At 36.1% G+C, this 22,055-nt stretch overlaps 2 protein-coding genes across 2 annotated transcripts; one reads left to right on the top strand and one right to left on the bottom strand.

The window, feature by feature from the left end:
- The first annotated feature begins 5,847 nt into the window (after positions 1–5,847).
- On the top strand, positions 5,848–11,604 carry LOC122277103 (serine/threonine-protein phosphatase PP1-like). The gene is made up of 4 exons (XM_043086986.1): positions 5,848–6,519; positions 8,965–9,524; positions 9,604–9,822; positions 11,363–11,604. Exons 1-3 carry the CDS (start codon positions 6,345–6,347, stop codon positions 9,790–9,792), a joined length of 924 nt encoding a protein of 307 aa, XP_042942920.1. The 5' UTR covers positions 5,848–6,344; the 3' UTR covers positions 9,793–9,822; positions 11,363–11,604.
- Positions 11,605–14,842: 3,238 nt separating this feature from the next.
- Positions 14,843–19,413, bottom strand: LOC122300366 (protein FAR1-RELATED SEQUENCE 5-like). The gene is made up of 6 exons (XM_043110967.1): positions 19,387–19,413; positions 18,104–19,123; positions 17,900–18,013; positions 17,781–17,807; positions 16,073–16,131; positions 14,843–15,002 (listed from the first exon to the last, which is right to left on the bottom strand). Exons 1-6 carry the CDS (start codon positions 19,411–19,413, stop codon positions 14,843–14,845), a joined length of 1,407 nt encoding a protein of 468 aa, XP_042966901.1.
- Positions 19,414–22,055: the final 2,642 nt, after the last annotated feature.

Here is a 22,055-nt window from a genome sequence, read left to right as displayed (position 1 = left end):
ATTTTCACTGTGACGTTGCTGTTTTTCCGCCGTTTGCAACGCCGCTTGTTTTCTAAAATTGCCATATAGCGCTGTAAGTATTTTCCAAACCCTATTTTTAGATTTTAATATATATTGCTCATTCAATTATTTACTGTTGTTGGTTGTTGATTCCGGACTGAGTCCGAGGAGTTTCGGGGGTCGGATGGATGGAGGACGGAGTTGCCTGTTTATTTGATTTATGATTGTTGGATTATTTTATTATGCATTGTTATGGCATTACATGGTGCATGCACGTGTGTTTGTGGATTTATGTGAAAAGCCTGTGTTTTGGCGTAAGTGTATTGCGGGTGCGTGTGTATCACGAGCCCAAGCCGGGATGAGTTATTATCTCGGTGGAGCTCCTCTGGTCACTCGGGAGCGGAATAAACTGAGTGATGTCCCCTGAGTTGTCGAGAGCGATGACGGGAGCGGGGCTAGGGGATGCTTGGCTACGAACGCGCCGGGCGCGGAACCGGGCATCACCCTACTCACCGACTCCGTGGCCCTTCGCTGGCGAGGGCTAGAGGATGCTTGGCTACGCACGCGCGGGGCGCGGAACTGGGCATCGCTCGTTAGGTGTCACATGCGTGGTGGTACTCTACGGTGTGACACTGGAGCCAGGGTGTGCGGATGACCCCTAGGGGAGGTCATGGTGCATACGGTTAAAATTGGATAATGGTTTATGAGGCCAAATGGGACTTTTGGCGTGGGCCAGATGGACTTCTGGCGAGATATTGGGCTAGATGGACTTCTGGCGAGATATTGGGCCAAATGGACTTTTGGCGGCCAAATGTGACTTTTGGCGTGTTTTTCGGAAAGGACGTGTTTTTGGGCCAAATGGGTTTTTGGCGTGTGTGGAAAACTGGTGTTTTATGGGCTTTGTGCATTGGGCATGTTTCATGCATCTTGTTTGAGTTTTATGTGTTTCTATCTGGTAGTGTTTGAGTTTTACTTACTTGCGGTACCATTCGTGGTCCCGTAGCTTTTGGTGCAGAGTTAGAGGACGAAGAGGAGGAGGCTGAGCCCGAGGATGCGGCTCCGCCGGGTTGCTGATGCTATCTTTTATATTTGTTAAAACTGTATTTGTGTTTTGTAATATTTTATCTATGTATGTTTTAAACAGCTTGTATTACGTTAAGAAAAATTCTGGTACTTAGTTATAACTTTCGTTATCCGCTGCGTGTTTTTCTGTACACATCTGTTGCCTTGCACACACTCGGCACCCGTCGACGGGATGGTGACCCGAGTTGTCACCATCCGGACGTCTCAATTTCCCCGTGTTCGGGCGTGGGGATTTGGGGGCGTCACACCACACATAAATAAAGAAGGCAAAGTACAAAGCCAACACAATACATAAAAGAAAACGTAATAATTTAACTAAATGTATTAAAAGAAACAAAAAAAATGGGTCATTAAAGATTCAAAACCATTCTTCTTTCTTAAAAAAAGAATTAAAGAACTCTAATGATTTAGGAATTTCCATTGAAATCCTAAATTGAAATTTCAAGGGGAAACCCTTGAATTGAAATTTCAAATCAATTTATTTAAAGTTTCAAATTGAACCCCTAAATCGATTTAGGGGTTTCAATGATTTCGGATTTGAATCTTAAACTAATTTAGGATTCCAAATCTGAAAACCTACAAACTACCAAAAAAAAAAAAAATCGGATTCACAGTGCACACAATCACAATCAACAGACAACGATTCATTCAAACACATGCACAATCACAATCCATATCACACAAATTCACAATCATTCACATCCTCAATCTCTTATTCAACTCATCTTTCCTCTAATTGCCAATCCAAAATTCAAAAAAAAAAAAAAATGGAGAAATCGAGGTTCGGAGTCTGTGCAGCAAAGTATGGAGCGATGGCGAGTCTCAAAGAGTCTTCAGATGTTGAGAGAGAGAGAGAGAGAGAGAAGAGATCAACAGAGAGAGCAAGAGATAGAGACAAAGAGAGCACAAGAGAGTCTGAGAGACAGAGAGAGAGTTCAAGAAGGCTGAAAGGGCCAACAGGGAGTCTCTCGAGGGGGGGATGGAGAACTTAATAAGTAATGAAACAATGCCGTTTTATTATGGACAAAAAGACGTTGTTTCACTTATAGAAGGTTTATATATATATATATATATATATATCATGCAGGGCTAGGGCAATATCGAGTGGGGCCTTGCCCCTTCCGTCCCCCAGCCTCTACTGGAGGCCTCTGGTGCGGGTGGGACCCCCCGCATAAGCGGAATGGAACCCTCGCCCTGCATGGGTAGGGGCAGGGCGAATAGGGTAGTGCAGCGGGTTGCGGGGTCTCGCTGTCCACCCCTAAAATATATGAGACAAAAGATAGAGAAATAGAAAAAGAATAAATAAAGAAAAAAACCATAACCGAATGGGAATGCTTGGATAAACAATTCTCTTGTTACATATATTGGATAGATATATTTTTAATAGCATTAACAATAAAATTATAAGAGTATTTGAAAAGTGAGATGAGATGATAATTTTGTGAATAATTAATAAAATAGTTTGTGAATAGTAATGAGATAGTTTGAGTTAAGTATTTTTTAGATTTTAGGAAAAGAAAGAAAAATGTTGAATAAAAAATATTATAAAATTAAAATATTATTATAATATAGTTTTATAATATTATTTTTGTTTGGAGATTTGAAAAAATTGATTTTTTTTTTATTTTTTGTTTAAAATTTTGAAAAATTTGTAATGATTAATTTGAAAAAGTTGTAATGATTAATTTAAAAATTTTGTATTTAAATTATGTTTAGGACAAAAATAAAATAAGATGAGATGATATCTATTTCTAAACATGACAAAATATGAAAACCATTAGTTATCAATAAAAATAGAAACTTATACAAAATATATTATAAATATTTATTAATTAATTTTAAATAGACTTTGCACAAGAAAAATGGTTCACTCCACTACTGGTTGTAATAGATGTGTCATTCGTGTACAAAAATCTTGTTACAATAACTAACGCCTGAGGACTATTTGAGCACTCTCACTGATTATCTAAATGTAAAAAAATTATACTTTTTAACTATTAGAAATAAAATAGACTCACAATAAATTATGCAAATTCAAATAATTTGATTTTGACTTATAGTATTTATAAATTAAAATCTAAATTTGATAGTTATTGTTGAATGAGCAAATATATATTTTATTATATTTTATAACACTCTCTCTTCTCTTCATTTAAATCTACAAATATCTAAATAATTTAATTAAAATATGATTACTAATTAATAAATAATAGGTATAATAGTAAAATATAATAAAATAAAATAAATTAATAATTAAAAAAATTATGAATATGTTGTTTTTTACTCTTTTTAGTCCCACACCGGTGGGAAATAATAAAGGGGCAGATTTTTGAGGTTATAAATAAGAGGCTTAGCCTCTTAGTTTAAGTACACCAGTTAAAAGTTTATCTAGTAACTTTTGACTTTAGTTAAATTCCTCTATTAACTTTTTGTAAAAAGGGAAGAGGTGTAGAGTTAAAGATTTACTAGTGGGATAGCTTTGTGGGTGTGGTGAGGAGAAAAATTGTGTGATTGTAACAATTTTTCACATAGTGAATTTTCTTCTCTGGGTCTGGTGGTTTTTCTCCTGTTTTGGAGTTTCCACGTAAATTTCTTGTGTTGTTATTATTTCTCTATTTTTCTTGTTATTCCTGCAAAGGGTAGATCCTATGGGGGTGAATTTGGAGGTCCAAATTTCCAACAATTGGTATCAGAGCCACTAGGTTCTTTTTGTGGGGTGGAGCTTTGGTGTGGTAGTGTGGATACGTACAGTCTAAGGAGGTTCTGTCTAGGAGATTGGAAATTTTAAGTGTATCCATTGTGACCCTCCAATCTTTCCTGGGAACTGACTTAGTGAGGTACTATTCATTTCTACAGTAAATTCATCAAAGCAATGTTAGGAAGTAGGTCTTCAAATCTTGTCAAATTTGAGGTGGAGAAATTTGATGGGAGAATCAATTTTGGCTTGTAACAAGTACAAGTCAAGGATGTCTTGATTCAATTAGGATTACACAAGGCATTGAAGGGCAGACCAACACATGAAGTCAGCACTGGTACTAGTGTGACTGGTGAAATGAGCAGATTTAAAATGAGCGATGAAGATTGGGAGGATCTGGATTTGAGAACAGCAAGTGCGATACGTCTGTGCCTGGCAAAAAATGTTCTTGCAAATGTGCATGGAATATCTACGGCAAAGGAACTCTGGGAAAAACTTGAAGAGTTGTATCAGACGAAGGGGGTCTCAAATCGTGTGTACCTGAAGGAGCAGTTTCATACACTGCGGATGAGTGAAGGTACAACTATTTCAGATCATTTAAGCATTCTCAATGGCATTGTCGCTGAGCTAGAAGCTATTGGAGTTAAAATAGATGATGAGGATCAAGCCTTGAGACTCATCTGGTCTCTTCCACCTTCCTATGAGCACATGAAACCTATTTTGATACATGGGAAGGAGAAAATAATTTTTTCAGAGGTTACCAGTAAAATCTTTTCTGAAGAGAAAAGACTAAGTAGTGGAAGTAATGTTCCACTTGAGAACTTAGTGATGGTAGCAGCTGGAAATGGGAAGATGAAGAACTCCATAAAGAAGAAAGTAGTCTGCTGGGGGTGTGGACAATCTGGGCACGTCAAGAAAAATTGTCCAAGAGCTGGAGCAGGTTCGGCAAGTGGCTCCAAGTCAGTAAATGGAGATACTGGAAATGATGCTAATATTGTGTCTCTCTCCATGGAAGATTTTGCTCTTTAAAAAGAGACATGTACATCCTCATGGCATGTCGCTAATTCCCAAAGTTGTCATGATAGAGGATGTGTTAATGTTAGCGGGTCCACAAGTTTGCACACAGGCATTGGTTTGGCATTGATGCAGGGTGTGTGGTGGAAATTCATGTCAATGGCTGATGAACTTTCAGGAAAGTCAAACGTGAAAGTTACACCATAATTTTCAGCAAGGTTGTTTTTCGACATGAGCCGAAGTGAAATGCTTGGAATTAGTTTATTCTAAGTGGATATGTTTTTATGATGAAGCATGATAGCGGAAGCTATGAAGATCTTCATTGAGATGAAGCTTGGCTGTGGGACCAGTCAAAGTCGCAAGGTGGAGATTGTTGTTTTTTGCTCCTTTTAGTCCCACACCGGTGGGAAATAATAAAGGAGCAGATTTTTGAGGTTATAAATAAGAGGCTTAGCCTCTTAGTTTAAGTGCACCAGTTAAAAGTTTATCTAGTAACTTTTGACTTTAGTTAAATTCCTCTATTAACCTTTTGTAAAATGGGAAGATGTGTAGAGTTAAAGATTTACTAGTGGGATAGCTTTGTGGGTGTGGTGAGGAGAAAAATTGTGTGATTGTAACAATTTTTCACATAGTGAATTTTCTTTTCTAGGTCTAGTGGTTTTTCTCCTGTTTTGGAGTTTCCACGTAAATTTCTTGTGTTGTTATTATTTCTTTATTTTTCTTGTTATTCCTGCAAAGGGTAGATCCTAGGGGAGGTGAATTTGGAGGTCCAAATTCCCAACATGAATAATTATTAATTATTAATTACTCATTATTATATAATGAATAAATTGATAATTCAATATGAAAATTTAATGTGAATAGTTAAAATCAAATTTATTTCATATTATTTTATTGTATATAATAAAAAAATAATTATTATAATATAGAGATTTATATAAATAAAATAATTAAAATTAAAATTTATCTTACATTAAAAATATCTTTTATATATACATAATCTATTATCAATGCTTTAAGATGAAAAAGGGGATAATTGCTAGCCACAACTGCAAAAGATCCTGGGAGCGTCGATTCTCCTTTTCCAGTACCTCCATGATTCCATCTAATTCCGGGTTTAAAATTTTGAAGTGCGTAAAGATGTTCAAAATCTCAACTTTAACACTGCTACACGAGTCATCCTCGGCGGCCTGCATTGTCTTCGAGTGAGTGAGTTCTTTGGGGTCCCGCACTCACAATTCCCCCCACTTCTCTCAGCCCATCCTCCCCTCAGCCAGTTCTCTCTCTTTCGCTTTTCGTGTGAGAGAATCTCTCTCTCGCTCTCGCTCTTTGGGATTCTAGTTTCTTCCCTTTTCTCTCCGAAGAATATATTCTTTACTGTCAAATTCATTGGCTTTCGTTAAAGCTCTCTCTCTCCAAAACGCATGAAAGCAATTGCGACCCAAGAAGAATCTAAAAGTGTCTGTTCTTTATTCTTCTTCTTTGTTTTTCCCTTGCTCTGTCCCCTGTTCTGAAGAAGATAAAATCTTGGGGGTCGAAGAACAACCCAGATATGGAAACTGCAGTTCTGGATGATGTAATTAATAGGCTGCTTGAAGTTAGAGGGAGCCCGGGGAAGCAGGTCCTGCTTTCTGAGGCTGAGATCAAGCAGCTTTGCGTTGTCTCTAAGGACATATTTTTGAGGCAGCCTAATCTTTTGGAGCTTGAAGCTCCCATCAAGATCTGCGGTATCTTTTCATGAACCCTCCGTGCTCTATTTTTCTTGTTTAAATTCGGATTATGATATTTTTCGTGCGTGTTGATTTGGGCCTGGATCAAATTCTGAGTTTGACTTAGGAATTTTGTGTTGGGGTGTGAATTCAGTTTGTGTTCTTCTATTTTTTTTTTTTTTTTTTTTCAAGTATGATCCTATCATAAGCTGTACGCACGGACTAACTTCAATACATACGGGAATAAAGGTAAAAGGAAAAAGAAAAAGTGCTGTGGCTGCTGAGGGAAATTGCTATGTTCTGAAATAGTTTCAAACGTTTGCTACTGATACGAATATAGATGTCCAGAAGAAATAAATTTCTCGTTTGATGTTGGTGACTAACAAAAGATCATCGTGACGTTGGGAATTCTGTCCTGGGTATGGATTAATTTGCTTATTTTTCACTATATTGTGTTCATACCTCTGCTAGTAAATTTCCTTATGAAAACATATACATGAACCACCTTAGGTATAGTTGAGGCTTTGGGTGTATATTTTGGACATTTAACTATGTTCTCTAGTCTAAATTTGGCCTGCATGCCGGTGTACAGGGCAGTCCCTGCTATAATTCTTTTTCTGCATGCTATCTTGAGCAGGTGGCTTTTAGCTTGAAATGAAGGATGACTATTTGTTTGTTGTTGCTTGACATGGACTAGGGAAAGAAAGCAAATCATGAAAGAAAAATCAGAATATTGAATGAGACTTAGTTTTGGTGTTTGTACTGATAACAGATAAGAGGACAATCACTTATCAAAAAAAAAAAAAAAAACAGAAATGAGGACAATTTGAAACAAAAAAGGCTCGAATTGCTTAGGAAGTTGCTCAAGTTTCTGGGTGTCAATTAAAAGCCAAATATTTGGTACATTTTCTTGTGCAATAATTAGCTGCAGTAAGGATTTTGGTTTTATAACTTTTATAGAAAGAAAATATTTTTTTAATTTTTTAATTATAGTACCCTTGATTTAATATGAGATGGTGGTGAACACGATCCCACAATGCTTGGGAGATAGTGTAATTTAAAATAATTTTATGGCGCTCCAATTGTAACCTTGACTTATACCTTTGGAGTATAGGCCCAAATGTGGCTTCGATTTTCCTTGAGTAATTACAAATAGTATCAAAATCAATTCCAAAAAGAAGTATGAGACTTGAGCTGTGCCACTTGCAATGGAATGGCTTGATGAGGACATCAAGAATTTAATGGGGGGAGATTATAATGTCTTTAATTTATTATAATGCGGTAATGAATCGGATCCCACATTAATTGGGAGGAAGAAGCTCTTGTGATTTGTAATTATTCTAAGGGACTTCAATTGTAACCTTAAATAGTTCTCCAATTGTAACCTTAACTAATTCTTTGAGAGTATAAAGTATTCCACCAGATGTTATTTGGGCATTCAAATGGGTCATTACATAAACTTTCAAAGCCTTTTCCTTTACAATCTTCCAAAGTCCAGGCTTCCGCCTCCACCTCCCTCCTTGTTACATTTACATGTTTTCTAATTGGATAATTGCCATAAGATCAAATGATTTAGGTCTATGCTCTTTCTTTTGTCACGTTTTCCAGTACTGTAAAATGAATTCCCAGCTCCTGCCCTGGAAGTCAACTTTGAAATGCATGTTAATGTTGCAATTCCCTATTTATTCAAATTACATAACTCCAATTCTCTGTGTTTTCTAGTCCAACCACTTGACTCCTCCAAGTGCAAAGTTATTGTTCTTTTCCCCCAAAGATAGCTCTGGATGGAAATTGCACATCTCACATGCAGATTCAGTATCCTATATTTTTAGGCTTATTATCTTTATGGGTCTAGCATGCATATGCGATGCTCTTGTATGTATCTCATATACTTGGGCCTTTATCTTTTTTTATTTTTTATTTTTTTTTAAGCAAGTAGATTCACAGATAAACTAAGGATTACATGATTCAAGATTCAATGAGGTGGAAGTCCCTAGCAATCATCCCAAAACAAACAAACGCAACGCCAGTGAAAATAAGAAAGAGGGATCTGGAGCCAAAAATTGGTTCCCACCCATTTCCCACTAAGGGGAAGCCGCTTGAAGCAGTTTTAGAATAGTCTAATAAACAGACTATTAAACTTTTACTAAAAGTCGTAGTGAGACGGTATGTGCTGCAAGTTGTTTGTTTTGACTGGCTGTAGGAGTTTTCCATGACCACTTTGTCTTGATCATCAGTTAGGAAAAACATGAACATAAAAACGTAGCAACCGAAGGACGCCTCAATACGCCGGCAGAGAATCTTCACTGTCTGTGGTGGCGCGTGTGGTTATTGCATGTCAGATTCATTTTGTAAAAAATAAGAGTGCTGGTTCATTTACTTACGGTTTTTACTGTTTCTCCCTGCTGTTAGTAAGATAATCTTGAATATATGTCTTATATGTTACTTCCTTTATGTTACCAGGGGATATTCATGGTCAATATTCTGATCTTCTGAGGCTTTTTGAGTATGGTGGATTTCCTCCGCGCTCTGATTACTTATTCTTGGGGGATTATGTAGATCGTGGAAAGCAAAGCCTGGAAACAATATGCCTTCTCCTTGCATATAAAATAAAATATCCAGACAACATTTTCCTTTTGAGGGGAAACCACGAATGTGCTTCTATAAACCGCATCTATGGTTTTTACGATGAGTGTATACGAAGATTTAACGTTGGAATCTGGAAAATATTCACAGATTGTTTCAATTGCCTACCTGTGGCAGCTCTAATTGATGAAAAGATACTCTGCATGCATGGAGGACTTTCTCCTGACTTGCACAATTTGGATCAGATAAGGAATTTACAGAGGCCTTGTGAAGTTCCAGACACTGGTTTACTATGTGATATTCTCTGGTCTGATCCTAGTAAAGATATTCAGGGGTGGCAGACGAATGATAGGGGAGTTTCCTATACCTTTGGTGCTGATATAGTGACAGAATTTCTTCAGAAGCATGGTATCGACTTAATTTGCCGAGCTCACCAGGTTTGAATGTGTTTTCACTTTAAACACAATCAGACGACCAAGAATGCCTTTAAATTCTGATTAGTTTTTATATATGCAGGTCATGGAAGATGGATATGAGTTCTTTGCTAGTAGACAACTTGTAACCATATTTTCTGCACCTAATTATTGTGGAGAGTTTGACAATGCTGGTGCCATTATGAGTATAGATGAGACTCTAATGTGCTCTTTCCAAATATTAAAGCCTTCAGATAAAAGGTCAATGTTTGGCTTTGGGAGCACATCCTAAGCTAAGCCCGGTACTACAGCAAAAATAAAGGTATTTTCATTCCAACTCGCCTATCTTATAGTAATAGTGACAAATAATCTCTTGAAAGTTTTACAACTACTGATATAAAACAAACCCTCCTGAAAGGTCAATGTTTATGCATAGCAGATCATGGTATTTCGTTACCAGTACAGATCTGAGGGCAGAAAACACTGCAAAATAATTGGTCAAATAATCCTCCTGAAAGCATGTTTAAGTACCACGATCTGCTTTCTTCCCTGCACCCCCAACTGCGAAAAAAAAAAGGGGAAAAAACAAAAAAAGTGGAAAAAAGAAAAATAAAGGTCTCCAACAAAAATAAATAAATAAAGGCATGCAGATCTTTTAACTATCAAACATTGATCCATTGTTTGACCAAATCTGGGGTCAAACAAATCAGAGAATTTGATTGATTATCTTGGCTCTCAATATAAATTTGACCGGGTCTTGTTGCTTTAGGCACCCACGATTATGTTATATGTTACCAAGGATTCAAGGTAGCCCGGGTGCAAGCTCAAACTCATGATGCCCTAAAAAATCTACCATCTAGTTGTCACAGTCTCTGATAGCTCTTCACTCCTATCACATCCCAAAGTGTTTCAATGTGTCCAAGATGAGAGCTTCCGTTTCAGTTTTTGTTTTTGTTTTTGTTTTTTTTTAGGTCACTATATAAGTGAATTTACCATGACACAAAAATAACTGAAGAATGTTTTCAATAGAACCTCTAGTGAACAAATAGATTAAGTATTCTAGGTCATGCCATTTGTGCCCTGTTTGACAGAGTTACCCTTATTGAAAGTGTCCCTGCATGGGTGAAAACTATCCCAGGTTTAGTTTCAGTGAAGGTCAGATTTCATTCTTAGGACTTGTTAATCTTCTTGCCCTAAAAATTTCAAAATTGTGTTTTCTCTCGTAAAGTTGCATATGTTAACACCAACCCCCCGCGCGGTTGCGGTGTACAAGCATTTTATGAGATGCAAGAAATCATTGGTCTAGCTGTCCAAGTTAGGTGCATCTTATAGCGGGAAGCTTCATTTACCTTGCTTGTGGGGGATCTCGTGCCCAAATGATATTGTTCAGGGATGGTTTACTTGTCTGTAGGGTTTGACACCATTTTCTTTATCAAAATTTGCTACAAATTACATTCGTTATTTTTGTTAAGAATATAATATAAATAATTAAGTTTTTGGGATAAGTGATGATTTCACATGATATTATAGCAAAGGTCCTGAATTCAAACATTGACTCTACACTTTATCTCATTTAATTAAATATTCTACATGTTGGGCCCACTCATTGAGAGGGAGTTGGGCCCACATGTGATGGGAAGAGTTAGATTTAATTATTTGTATTATATTCTTAATTAATTCTTTGTTCTCTCATGAACTTGAAACTTTTACTGCTCTCCTGAAGTGGTTGTCTCATTCATTAGAGATTTTCTCTTTCTTGTTGCTATGTATTAGACTAGAAATTACCTTGCACTTTGACATGTATACATTTTGACCCCTAATGGTCCTATCTAACACTTCAATCTGTTTTCCCCTTCCTTCAGTCGTTTCTTGGTGCCAAGGTATGAGAAATTTGCTAAGGAAAAATCTGAAGGAGAGAGCTTTTCTTTTTTTCTTTTTAAATTTAATTTTTGTTATGTGGAACATCGCCCAAGTGTTTGTCCAAGAAATCTGAAGGGTGATGCAAAAGATATTCCACTGCAAAAGGTTTCAGAAGGCTGCGATTTTCCCATTCCTATGTAGAATACTAGTTGGAGTGCAGTAACGCCAGAGTTTTTTCATTTTCCCTATCTTGTTCAGTTTTTTATTTGTTATTTTCGTATTTCCTCAAGCTTTTCTCCATATATTATTATTCACACTTGCAGCTTTTGACGAAAAATTGACTTGTCACATTGTTCTTACAATTCAGGCGAGCCGTGTGCTTGTCATTATTAGATTTCTATTTCAAGTGGAAATGCATTGGTTTGATCTTCCAAAAGTAAAGCCGCAACTTAAATGATATCAGTTGGATCAGGATGAGCTTGAATATTCATTCGGATTTTATCGTGTTCTAAGCCTACACGATGTCCTCTTAACCATTAAAAATAGGTGTGCCTTTTCGGTCCAGATGCAAAGACTGGATGATCCAAGAATTTCTCTCGTCACTAATTGGCTAGGTCGGATGTATAGCTATGACAATCGATATCAACATCGGTAAGCTTTGAGATGACACCCCAGTCCCCAACAATAGAAAGAAACCTCGGGTCCGAGAGATCTGAGTTTTCGGTCGGAGTAATTTGTGATCAAGCTGAAACAAGTTAAGACTCTTAGATAGTTGGATCTATCGGGCTCTGCTTCAATTTGGACTGATATTAGAAGCAAGTTCTGTGTTCCAGCTTGTTAACTAGCGAGCTTGCCGACAATTACTCGACTGATTTTGGTTGCCCAATTGCCTACAGAGTTGCATATGCATTAGTTTTACCGCAACTTTTCGTAGAAGATTTTGGGGCCACCATGGAAGTGATGCTATCGTTTCATTACTAACCGAGATCCAATGAATCAAAAGAAGACAAGCTTTTGTTTGTCTAGGACAATGAATAGAGAGAAAAAGTCGATGTGAATCGTCGCTAAATTGGTATTTGGTCATTGGCCTATATATTTCAAATGACAAGGGATAGCGCTATGTATGTTCGTGGGATAAGAACAAACGTTGCCATCCATGGTCCCAAAACCAGGAATTTTCTTTTATTTTTTGCACCATTTGTCACCGTCCATATCCTCATGCTTCTCTCGCACGGACCTCAGCCAAATTTTTATTTGACTTTCGTAGCAATATAAAGTGCATGATTCCATAAAGGACCACTCAAAACTAGTCCCAACTCGCCTTCACCTTCACTTTAAGCACGTCCAAAGTGAACTTAAATTAACCAGATTTCACCATTATCTTTTGCTGTGTTTGCTATATACTTGAGTATTCAAATACAAATTCAAAGTAAGCGCTAAAAGCCAGTGCATGACTTGCGGAGTGGTCCTTCACCCCTAATAAAGACATAAATAAGGGCTTCACGCTAGATAGCTTTTGTTATGCGTATTCTTTCTAGTACTACAATGGAAATGGACGAAAAAACAATCTCTCTTTTTCGTAATGGGGAGATTCCTGTTGACTTTTGAACTTGAGCGTTGGGAATCTTATCTCCATCACCAATTGCCTGTGTGGGAGAGGCTACTGTGAAACATCTTTCGCTTGGTCTGCTGTGAATTGTGATTATAACACTATAAGATGAGAGCTAGGAAAAGTCATTATGCATCTCTGGAATTTTATTTATTTTTAATTATATATATAAAAAGAATTAGCAACCGGTCGTAGACGTTTAGATTTGGCAATAGAAAAGGTATGTATCAGGTCGGTTTGGGCAGCTATAGCCCAACCCATATCCAACCTGTTTGAATAATAAACACAGTCCAAGCTGACCCAAATCCGATTTGGATTAATTTATTTCCTTCCTAATCCAATCCCAGCTGGATTTTTAGTCGTAAACTTCGAAGATTATGTACCAATCCGAGTCAGATACACCCAAAGTGATTGTTACAAGGGCGAAAATTATTTCCAACAAAGGTATATCATATTTAGAGTACTCAGCCGTATACATGGACAACTTATAGTTGAAGTATGAAATTGATATTGAAAGCAATTACTTAGCAAAAGCAAACTTTAACTTCGAAACATTTTCCTCATTCTGAAATATGCAATGACTTGATAATTGTCGCCCTCTTACCAAGGGTTGGCGAAAAAATATTAATTACTAAATTCGAGAAAAAAGGGGAAAGAATAAAAAAAGTAAAAAAGAGTATGAGCATCTGAGTTCGAGTTCGGTCTACATGATTAAGTGAAAAAATAATTCTTATTATCTGTTAAAAAGTTAAGAGACATTGTCTACTACTTTATCATTCACTATAACTGATCTTGTGTACTCATTTTATTGAAAAAATATATAATCAATGATCTTTTCACAGGATTTAAACCAATCTATATATAAAAATCAATAGTGTTGAATTCAAGATTTCAAGTTTCGTGTAATTACATGTTTACACATGAATTTTGATAATAACAAATGAATTGAAAGAATAAAAGAGTCTCAAATTCAAGTTGTCTACACAATAAAATCAAGCATATCAAAGAACTAAGTATGAGCAAGAAGGAAACAAATTTACATTAAAATTCATAGAGTAATATTGTAAATCTTTTAAAAATTTGAAATTAGGATTAAGGCTTAAAATTAATATTTTATCATAAAGCATTAAAATACATTTTCTACATGTGCATGAATATTTTAAAAATTTGAAAGATGATTAATTGTCATATTTCACATGTGCATGACATGATTAAAAGTTTGAATTTTAAAAATATTAAAAATAATTGATTGTCATCTTTCAGATGTGTATGCTTTATTTGAATATTTTCAAAAGTGATTGATTTTCTTTTTAACTTATGTAAAAGGTAGATAATTTTGTTTGAAAATTTTGAAAAGTAAATAGTACTCCTTTTGGCATATGCAAAAAGTAAAAAAATTGGGTTTGGAATTTTTGAAAAATAAATGATGTTGTATTTGACAAATAAAAAAGAAGAAACTTTTATTTGAATTTTTTGAAAAATGAGTGATGTTGTCTTTGACAATTGAAAAAGAAGAAATTTTTATTTGATTTTTTTGAAAAAGTGAATGATGTTGTCTTTGACATGAGGATCTTTTAAAATTTGAATATGAAGTCTCATATATCTATAAATAGATCATTTGAGAGTTTCAAATTCACAACACCAAGAGCATACAACATTCATTCAAAATTTTCATTCTCTCTTATCTAATCATTGAGTCTTAACCTTTAGGAAAATTATGGTTGCAAGCCCCGTATACGGGACTGCAATACAGGCCTTAAATGAAACGGTGCATTTCATTTATATTAAATGAAACTCACCGTTTCACTTAAGAAATAAAACACACCCCGATAATCGATCTTCAAAACACAAACACCAGATATCTGCCCAGATATCACTGCCCATCAACGAACCATGGCCCTCCCCTCCCTAGCCCCATCACGGCACTGCCCAGATTTCGCCCGTCGCCGTCGCCGTCTCCACCTGGTACGTCGGTTTCCATTCGCTCAAGGTTTAAAAATACGGTAAATCTTTTCGAGTATCCCTGCCCATTCCTGAAATTGTGGTATTGAATGTGAATCCGTGTGGATAGTATATTTTGATTTCAAAAAATTTTCGAAATCTATGAGTATATTTAACAAAATTTGTAGATTTTGTGTATTGTTAATCTATGCTATTCTAGAAACACTTGGACTGGACATTGTTGTATAATGGGTGATTAGAGACTGCCGAATCCATCGATGCCCAAAATGTTACCGTAATGCATGCCAACTGTTTGTGTAAATGTTTAGTAGAGAGAATTTGTCTCAATCCAGCTGGGTTTACAGCTTTATCTGTACTGATCCTAGAGTTACAACTTTATCTATTTATTTATTTATCATTAGTGATAATCTTGAAGGGGAATTTATTGTGGATTTCAGTTCAAAGGCTGTGGAAGTAAACAAAGAGCTTTCAATGGCACATGCCTTTGTTTAGTTGCTTGTTCTTATAATTGCAGTATTTTACAACAAAGGTCAATTTATCCAAAATCCGCTAACTTATCTTTCATTAAAATTCTGATTTTTCACTTTTTATTTTTCTTTGCATCATTAAGATTTGGATGTTGGAGGCAAAGTTAGTCTGATTAATATTTTTAGATGTCTTGCCTAAATGTTATGACCCACAACGAAAAAGAGATAGAAATAGAAATATGCTTAAATGAGTCAGATAATATGCTTAAATATGCTTATTGTTATTCATGTACGTGAGTCCTGAGAGCAATATTAAATGTTCAAAACATATTAGAGGACACATTACATGTGTGTCTATCATATCTTGGATAAGTTATACAAACTTTTATTTCATAAGCTTGCCTCAGCACTCATGAGTCATGAGGAAGATCACAAAGAGGTCAATGAAACCCAGGAAGTTGAGTGTATGTCTGGCTTTGCTTCTGTAATTAACTTTATAGATACACATTCTATGTCCTGCAATAGTCTCGGTATCAAGTTCATCATGATGTTTATCAATCTTAAAAAAAAATCCTGATAATGCATGTTTCCATGAGGAACCTGTAGCAGGCTCATTAAAGTGACTTCAGTTGATTCTCTAACTATTATCATTAAATTTTAATGCTGGAACTCACTTTCCAGCCAGTGGAGAATGTCCTAGCTTTGTCAAAGCACGCTCCACTTCTTCACTGACCTGTATTTATGAAAATAGCAGAATTAATGAGAAACCTCAACATAGTTGGGCCAATGTGGAAGTATTGATGCCTAAGAAAAGCTAGACTTAATTCACGTTGGTCTATACATGTGAATGTACAATCCATGGAAGAATATTATCGATTTAATGTGGTATATTCCTTGATCTGTTGTGGATGCTGTAAAATGATTAAGTAAAAGAGCAGCAACTGCTTTCTGTTCTTATGATTTGCCATTTCATAGGGCTTAAAAGTAAAGAAACAAGCACGATATGAACAATTAGATGCTGGGTCCCGTCCATTAGGTGATTGATTGATAACTTTATGACTCACAATTTTGCGGAGAAGAGGCTCCAAAGATGAGTAAAGTCTTTGCAAACTATCTACCTTTTAATTCACCCTGACTATTTTAATTCACATTTTCAGGAAAAAAACCAACAAACTAACTATTACTGTTGAAAACGATTACAAAAAACAATATATGCTGCCAAAAAAAATTAAAACCTAGTCCTACATACAAAATCTCCTAGTCCAAAAAAAAATCTTCAAAAATCTTTGGTATTTATTGAATGCTCTTACCAACATTGGTATTTTCTCTTAATTTAGATTTTCAAAGTTTTGATATGCAATGTCCTCATCACATGCTTCATCATCTTCGAACACCCCTCCAAAATGTTTATGCGGGGAGATGACACGTCTAAAATTGTGGAACACCTCTAGAAATCCAAGGCGACCTTTTTATTCGTGTCCCAATTACAATAGAGAGGTAAATACTACGTTTGTGCTATCTTTTTTCAGATATTGAACTTGATATTTTAATTCCCATAATTAATCATCATAAGTTGTTTGCTGCTGCAGGGAATGCCATATTACGAGTATTTTTTATGGGCAGATATCGAAGTGAAAAATGAAGCTAAAGTTTCTTGTGAAAGAGAACGTCACCTCAAAGAGAAAAAAGAACAACTCCGAAAATGGGAGGAAGAACTCCAAAAAATGGAAGAAGAACTCGCCTCCGATCGGGATGAGCTTCATGCTATAATAAACAATGATAACAATCCACGCATGCGACCGTGCGTGTATTGGGGACTTGCAATTTTGTTATTTTGTTGTTGGATAGGATCAAGAACAATTGAAGATTAAGTAAAATGTAACTTCAAGTGTAATGTTGTTAAGTAGGTTGTAATCGATTGGTTTGTCACCTTTTTGAATCCGTGTACAAGGGACAAACCCAGCAGTTATGTATGAAAATTTTATGATTTTGTGTTATCTAATGTGAACTTTGCACTATGTATTTTGGATTACTATATATTCAAGGGTAAAAATGTTTACCATGGCAAATAGTTCATGCCGAAATTTTGAAAATTTCCTGTAATTGGTTCTTATATCCAACGTCACAACAATACAAGAAGTGAGGCAAATCACCAAGCTAAAGAGACCATGCACTTTTAAACAACAAACAAACTTTGTGGAATCTAAGTCTTCAAATTTCATTAAATAAATCGAACCCATCAACAGTCTACAATGTAAATACACAATCCAAACCCATCAACAGTCTACAATGTAAATACACAATCCAAACCCATCAAATCTCATTAATACAAAAGTCTACATTGTCTTCTGCAGCAGTCTACAATGTCTTCCATTAATCAACCTGAGGGCCATGCATGTCGAAGTTCACCTACAAGAAGTTCATGCAATATTTAAAATCAACACTTTTGAGAATGATTTGTTTGAAAGACAAATGCAATAGGGAGTATGAAGCTAAAGTACCTGGGAAATAACACTTTGTTGTGTACCAGGCAGTTGCGATGGTACACTTTGTGGTGTACCAATTTGGTTTACTGAATCTGCGGCGTTTAGTACATCTTTCAGTTGTGAAGTTGCCTACATTTAAATAGTCATTGGTTAAAATTCAGCTGATGCTTAAATGCTATAAAACTATATCAAAATCGTAACTGCTTTAAATCTTCTTACACTTTTTCTCTGACGCTTGCCACCAACTTTATTCTTGGTTTGCAACTTCTCTATGGTAGGTTGTTTCCTCTTTGATGGGGGCCTACCTTTGCCTCTGACAACACAAGGACTCAACACTTTTTTCGAACTTCCAGTTTCAGCATCAGCGGAAATATGAGTGCTTGCAATAGTCGCTTGGAGCTTTGATTTAGTATAAATCGAATTCATTGCCTTAAGCTTCTCTGTCATATCCAGGGAATTTTCTTCGATTTCACATGCATTTGTAGCAACTTCATAACATATTTTAATCAATCCAGAGTACCGAGTAGCGGCTGGTTTACCACTCAAGTCATCGTAACTGCTTCGAATGAAAACATATCTACGTTTAATGTCCTTCCTCCACCTCTCCATAATGTACTTCTCTGGCAACACTTGGACATCCCTTGCGGCGAATATTGAAAGCATGTGCCTACATATAATTCCTCTCATCTGAAATAACCCACACATGCACTTCGCCTCACACTCTTCTTCATTAAAGTATGCCTGCACAGTTGACTTCTTGATGCCGTCTTCAACCTGTCGACTGTCATTAACTTGATACGTGGTAATAGCCCATTCTGTTTTTATGATAACACAGTGAGAGTAGATAATCCCCATTACCTCTGATTGCACTTCCTTAAATTTTGAATTCGTGTACACTGCCTGAAATTTTTTCTCCAATGGTAAATGAGATATACAAGGTACTATGGCATTGAATGAGTGAAAATCCGCTGCCATCTCATTTTCTACTTTCTTCCTCAGTGCATTGTCGAATTGATCGACGAATTCTTTCAAAGTGGTCCCTGAATGTACATATCCATCAAAGAAGGCATTCATGCTCTCACTCCTCTGAGTTGTGCTCATCCCAGCGCAAAATGTATTTTTCAGATATACAGGAACCCAATACATTCGCTCACTATAGAGACTTTGAAGCCATGCATTTTCCTTCAAATTGTAGGTATCAGTGAATACCTCCCAAGACTTCTCAAACTCGTCAGAAGTCTAAGAATCATAAATACATCTCTGCAATCCACTTTTTAAACCAGACTTAAATTCAGCATGTGAACCCAACTTCTCTGGTAGTTTTCTCATTATGTGCCACAAACAGTATCTATGTCGAGAGTTTGGAAAGACTATTGCTATAGCATTTTTCATAGCCCTGTCTTGATCAGTAATGATAGCTTTTGGCGCCCTCCCATTCATACATTTCAACCAAGTGTCAAATAACCAAATAAATGTTTCAGTATTTTCACTTGATATCAAACCTGCTCCCAAAAGTATAGACTGACCATGGTGGTTAACACCAACAAACGGGGCAAATGGCATACCATATCGGTTTGTCAGGTATGTTGTATCAAATGTCACAACATCCCCAAAATACTCATACGCTGCTCTGCTGCGTGCATCGGCCCAGAAGACATTTTTTAATCAACCATCATCATCCAAATCCATCAATGAGTAAAACCCATCATTCTTATACTGCATTCTCTCGAAATAACCACGAAGTGCATCAGCACCTCCTTTGCCAAGTCTAAGGTGTCGAGTTTTGTCAATATAATTTCGGGCATCTTTTTCAATAAATGGAAGTTTATCAAAACCACCGGCCTCGACAACCAATGAGTTAAAACTTTTAGACATACCTATGTCTACCTTGTCATTAATATCTAACTGCCTCTTTACGGAATCATCAATTGTGCGATTACATCTAAAAAATCTTGCATTTTGTGGACTTAACCCATGGTTATGTGCATTGCAGACAGTAGTTATACGTAAGACACCATCAGCCAAAACTGCATTAATTCTTGCCTTACAATCAGTCTTCGTTGTTGGGCGGGGTTTAGAAATGTTGGTAATACGTTTTCTTGCCTTACCACCACGAGCACAACCAAGTGTTACATATCTAACACTCCCATCATCTTCCCTTTTACTTCTTTGTGTCATCATGCCAAATCGAGCTTGTCTCCCATATTGTTTGTAGTAGTAAATGAGTTCTTTTTCAGTTTTAAAAAACATCCCCGGCGTTGGCTCTGAAACCCCACCATCACCATCATCATTTCCCAGCGTTGGAAATGAAACCCCATCATCATCATTTCCCGGCGTTGGTTCTGAAACCCCATCATCATCATTTCCTGAGGTTGGCTCTGCTGAAATACCTTCTCTATCATTTCCCAGCATTGGCTCTAAAACCACCACATCATCATCATCATTCCCCAACACTACACCATGATTATCAATTACTACCTCATCATCCCCCGGCATTGGCGTATCCATATAATTATTGTTTTCCACTCCAAACAGCGATCGCCTAGCAGAAGTGCATTCTTCCCCTTTCTCCATCAAGAACAATCTTGATATATTTAAGCACAACATGAAAATGAAAAAATTAAAAAAAAAATTAGAGTTATCCACAACATTTAAAATCATTAGAATTCGAAAGGAAACTAAATGTCTATTTTATGAACTTCATGACATATTGTGACAACATATCCAATCTCATTAACCAAGCTTAATACACAATCATGTATACACTGTGTATATATAACACCCCTCAAAAAATCATGGCAAATAAGAATTGCAAAAACAACAACGGAAGAAAAACACATAACCTACTATGCATTAGTAGAAATGAAGCAAATTTTTAGCATATGTCGGAATTGTGAAAAAATATAAATAATTTGTTGCTTGCTCCTCCCATTATGCCGAATATATAAGCATAACATTTCCTTTCTTCAAAGATGAGAATACACATCATCTATGCACAAACCAATACCGTAAGTTTGACAAACCAACTATGAGACAATCGACTAGAAAAAGGGCAAATAGAAAGCCTATACAACATTCAAAGCAAAAAAAAAAGATGTTGAGAGTTTTAAGAACCCACTAACGACAATAAAAAACAGATTCAGTAAAACAGAGTTTTAAGAAACCTCTTTCGGCTTCTGTTTTACCCAACCCACTAACCCACTAATCGGCTTCTGTTTTACCAAACACAGATTCATGCAAACATCCAAGTTTTAAAAACCAAACTTCAGCCACTGCCTCCCACCCTCTCCCAAAACGACAATAAAAAAAATAAAAAGGATGAAGAAGAAGAAAAAAGATGTTGAGAGTTTATGTTAGTAAAAAACATTACAAAAATGACAAATTATTACAATGTAAATCAGTAAAACATGAGAAAACTACATTTTTACCAAGGAAGTAATCGGCAAACGATGGTGGAGCAGGTAGTGGTTCCGTGTGCTGCCTTCAACAAATGGGTTCAGTTCAGTCATGCACAGGGGAGAGGAGGGAAACCTGTCCAGGAGTCAGTCACGCAGTACACGTTCAAATGCTCACTTTCAGATTGGGTTTAGGTTTTAAGGGTAATATTGTAAATTTATGCTCAAAAGTGGGGATAATATAGACATTTACCATGCTGGGACTGCAATACAGTCCCTTAAAGGGGACTGTATGTAGCAGCACCCTAACCTTTATTCATTTTGATATAGATATAGTTTTTACTGTATTGTTCTTATTTCACTCATTGAAGAATATTCTCTAATAACCTACCTATCATCAGCTCTTATATCAGTAAAATGGTGTGTATAACTCTTGTGTATGTAGAAAGTGTTCTATATAGGAAATAGTTGAATCACCATGTGTAAGGTGATTGCAAATATAGATAATGTTCTACACGGATCCTTTGTAGTGGTATTATTCAAATGTGTAATAGATTTCTATCTCCATCTGAATGAGGTTGAATAGTAAATTTGGGTATTCTACTAATAGTAAAAGTTTTCCAAGAAAGATTTAGGAAATCTTTTTCGGATATTCTACTAATAATAAAACTTATACAGTATTTAATAAAAAGATTTTGACTGTACAAGAATCTATGCATGTAGTATTTGATAAATCTAATTCTCTACTTTCCAAGAAATCTGTTGATGAAGAAACA

Source organism: Carya illinoinensis, chromosome 1, assembly GCF_018687715.1.
Source record: "Carya illinoinensis cultivar Pawnee chromosome 1, C.illinoinensisPawnee_v1, whole genome shotgun sequence".
NCBI lineage: Eukaryota > Viridiplantae > Streptophyta > Magnoliopsida > Fagales > Juglandaceae > Carya > Carya illinoinensis.
This window is presented reverse-complemented; position numbering and strand designations above follow the sequence as displayed.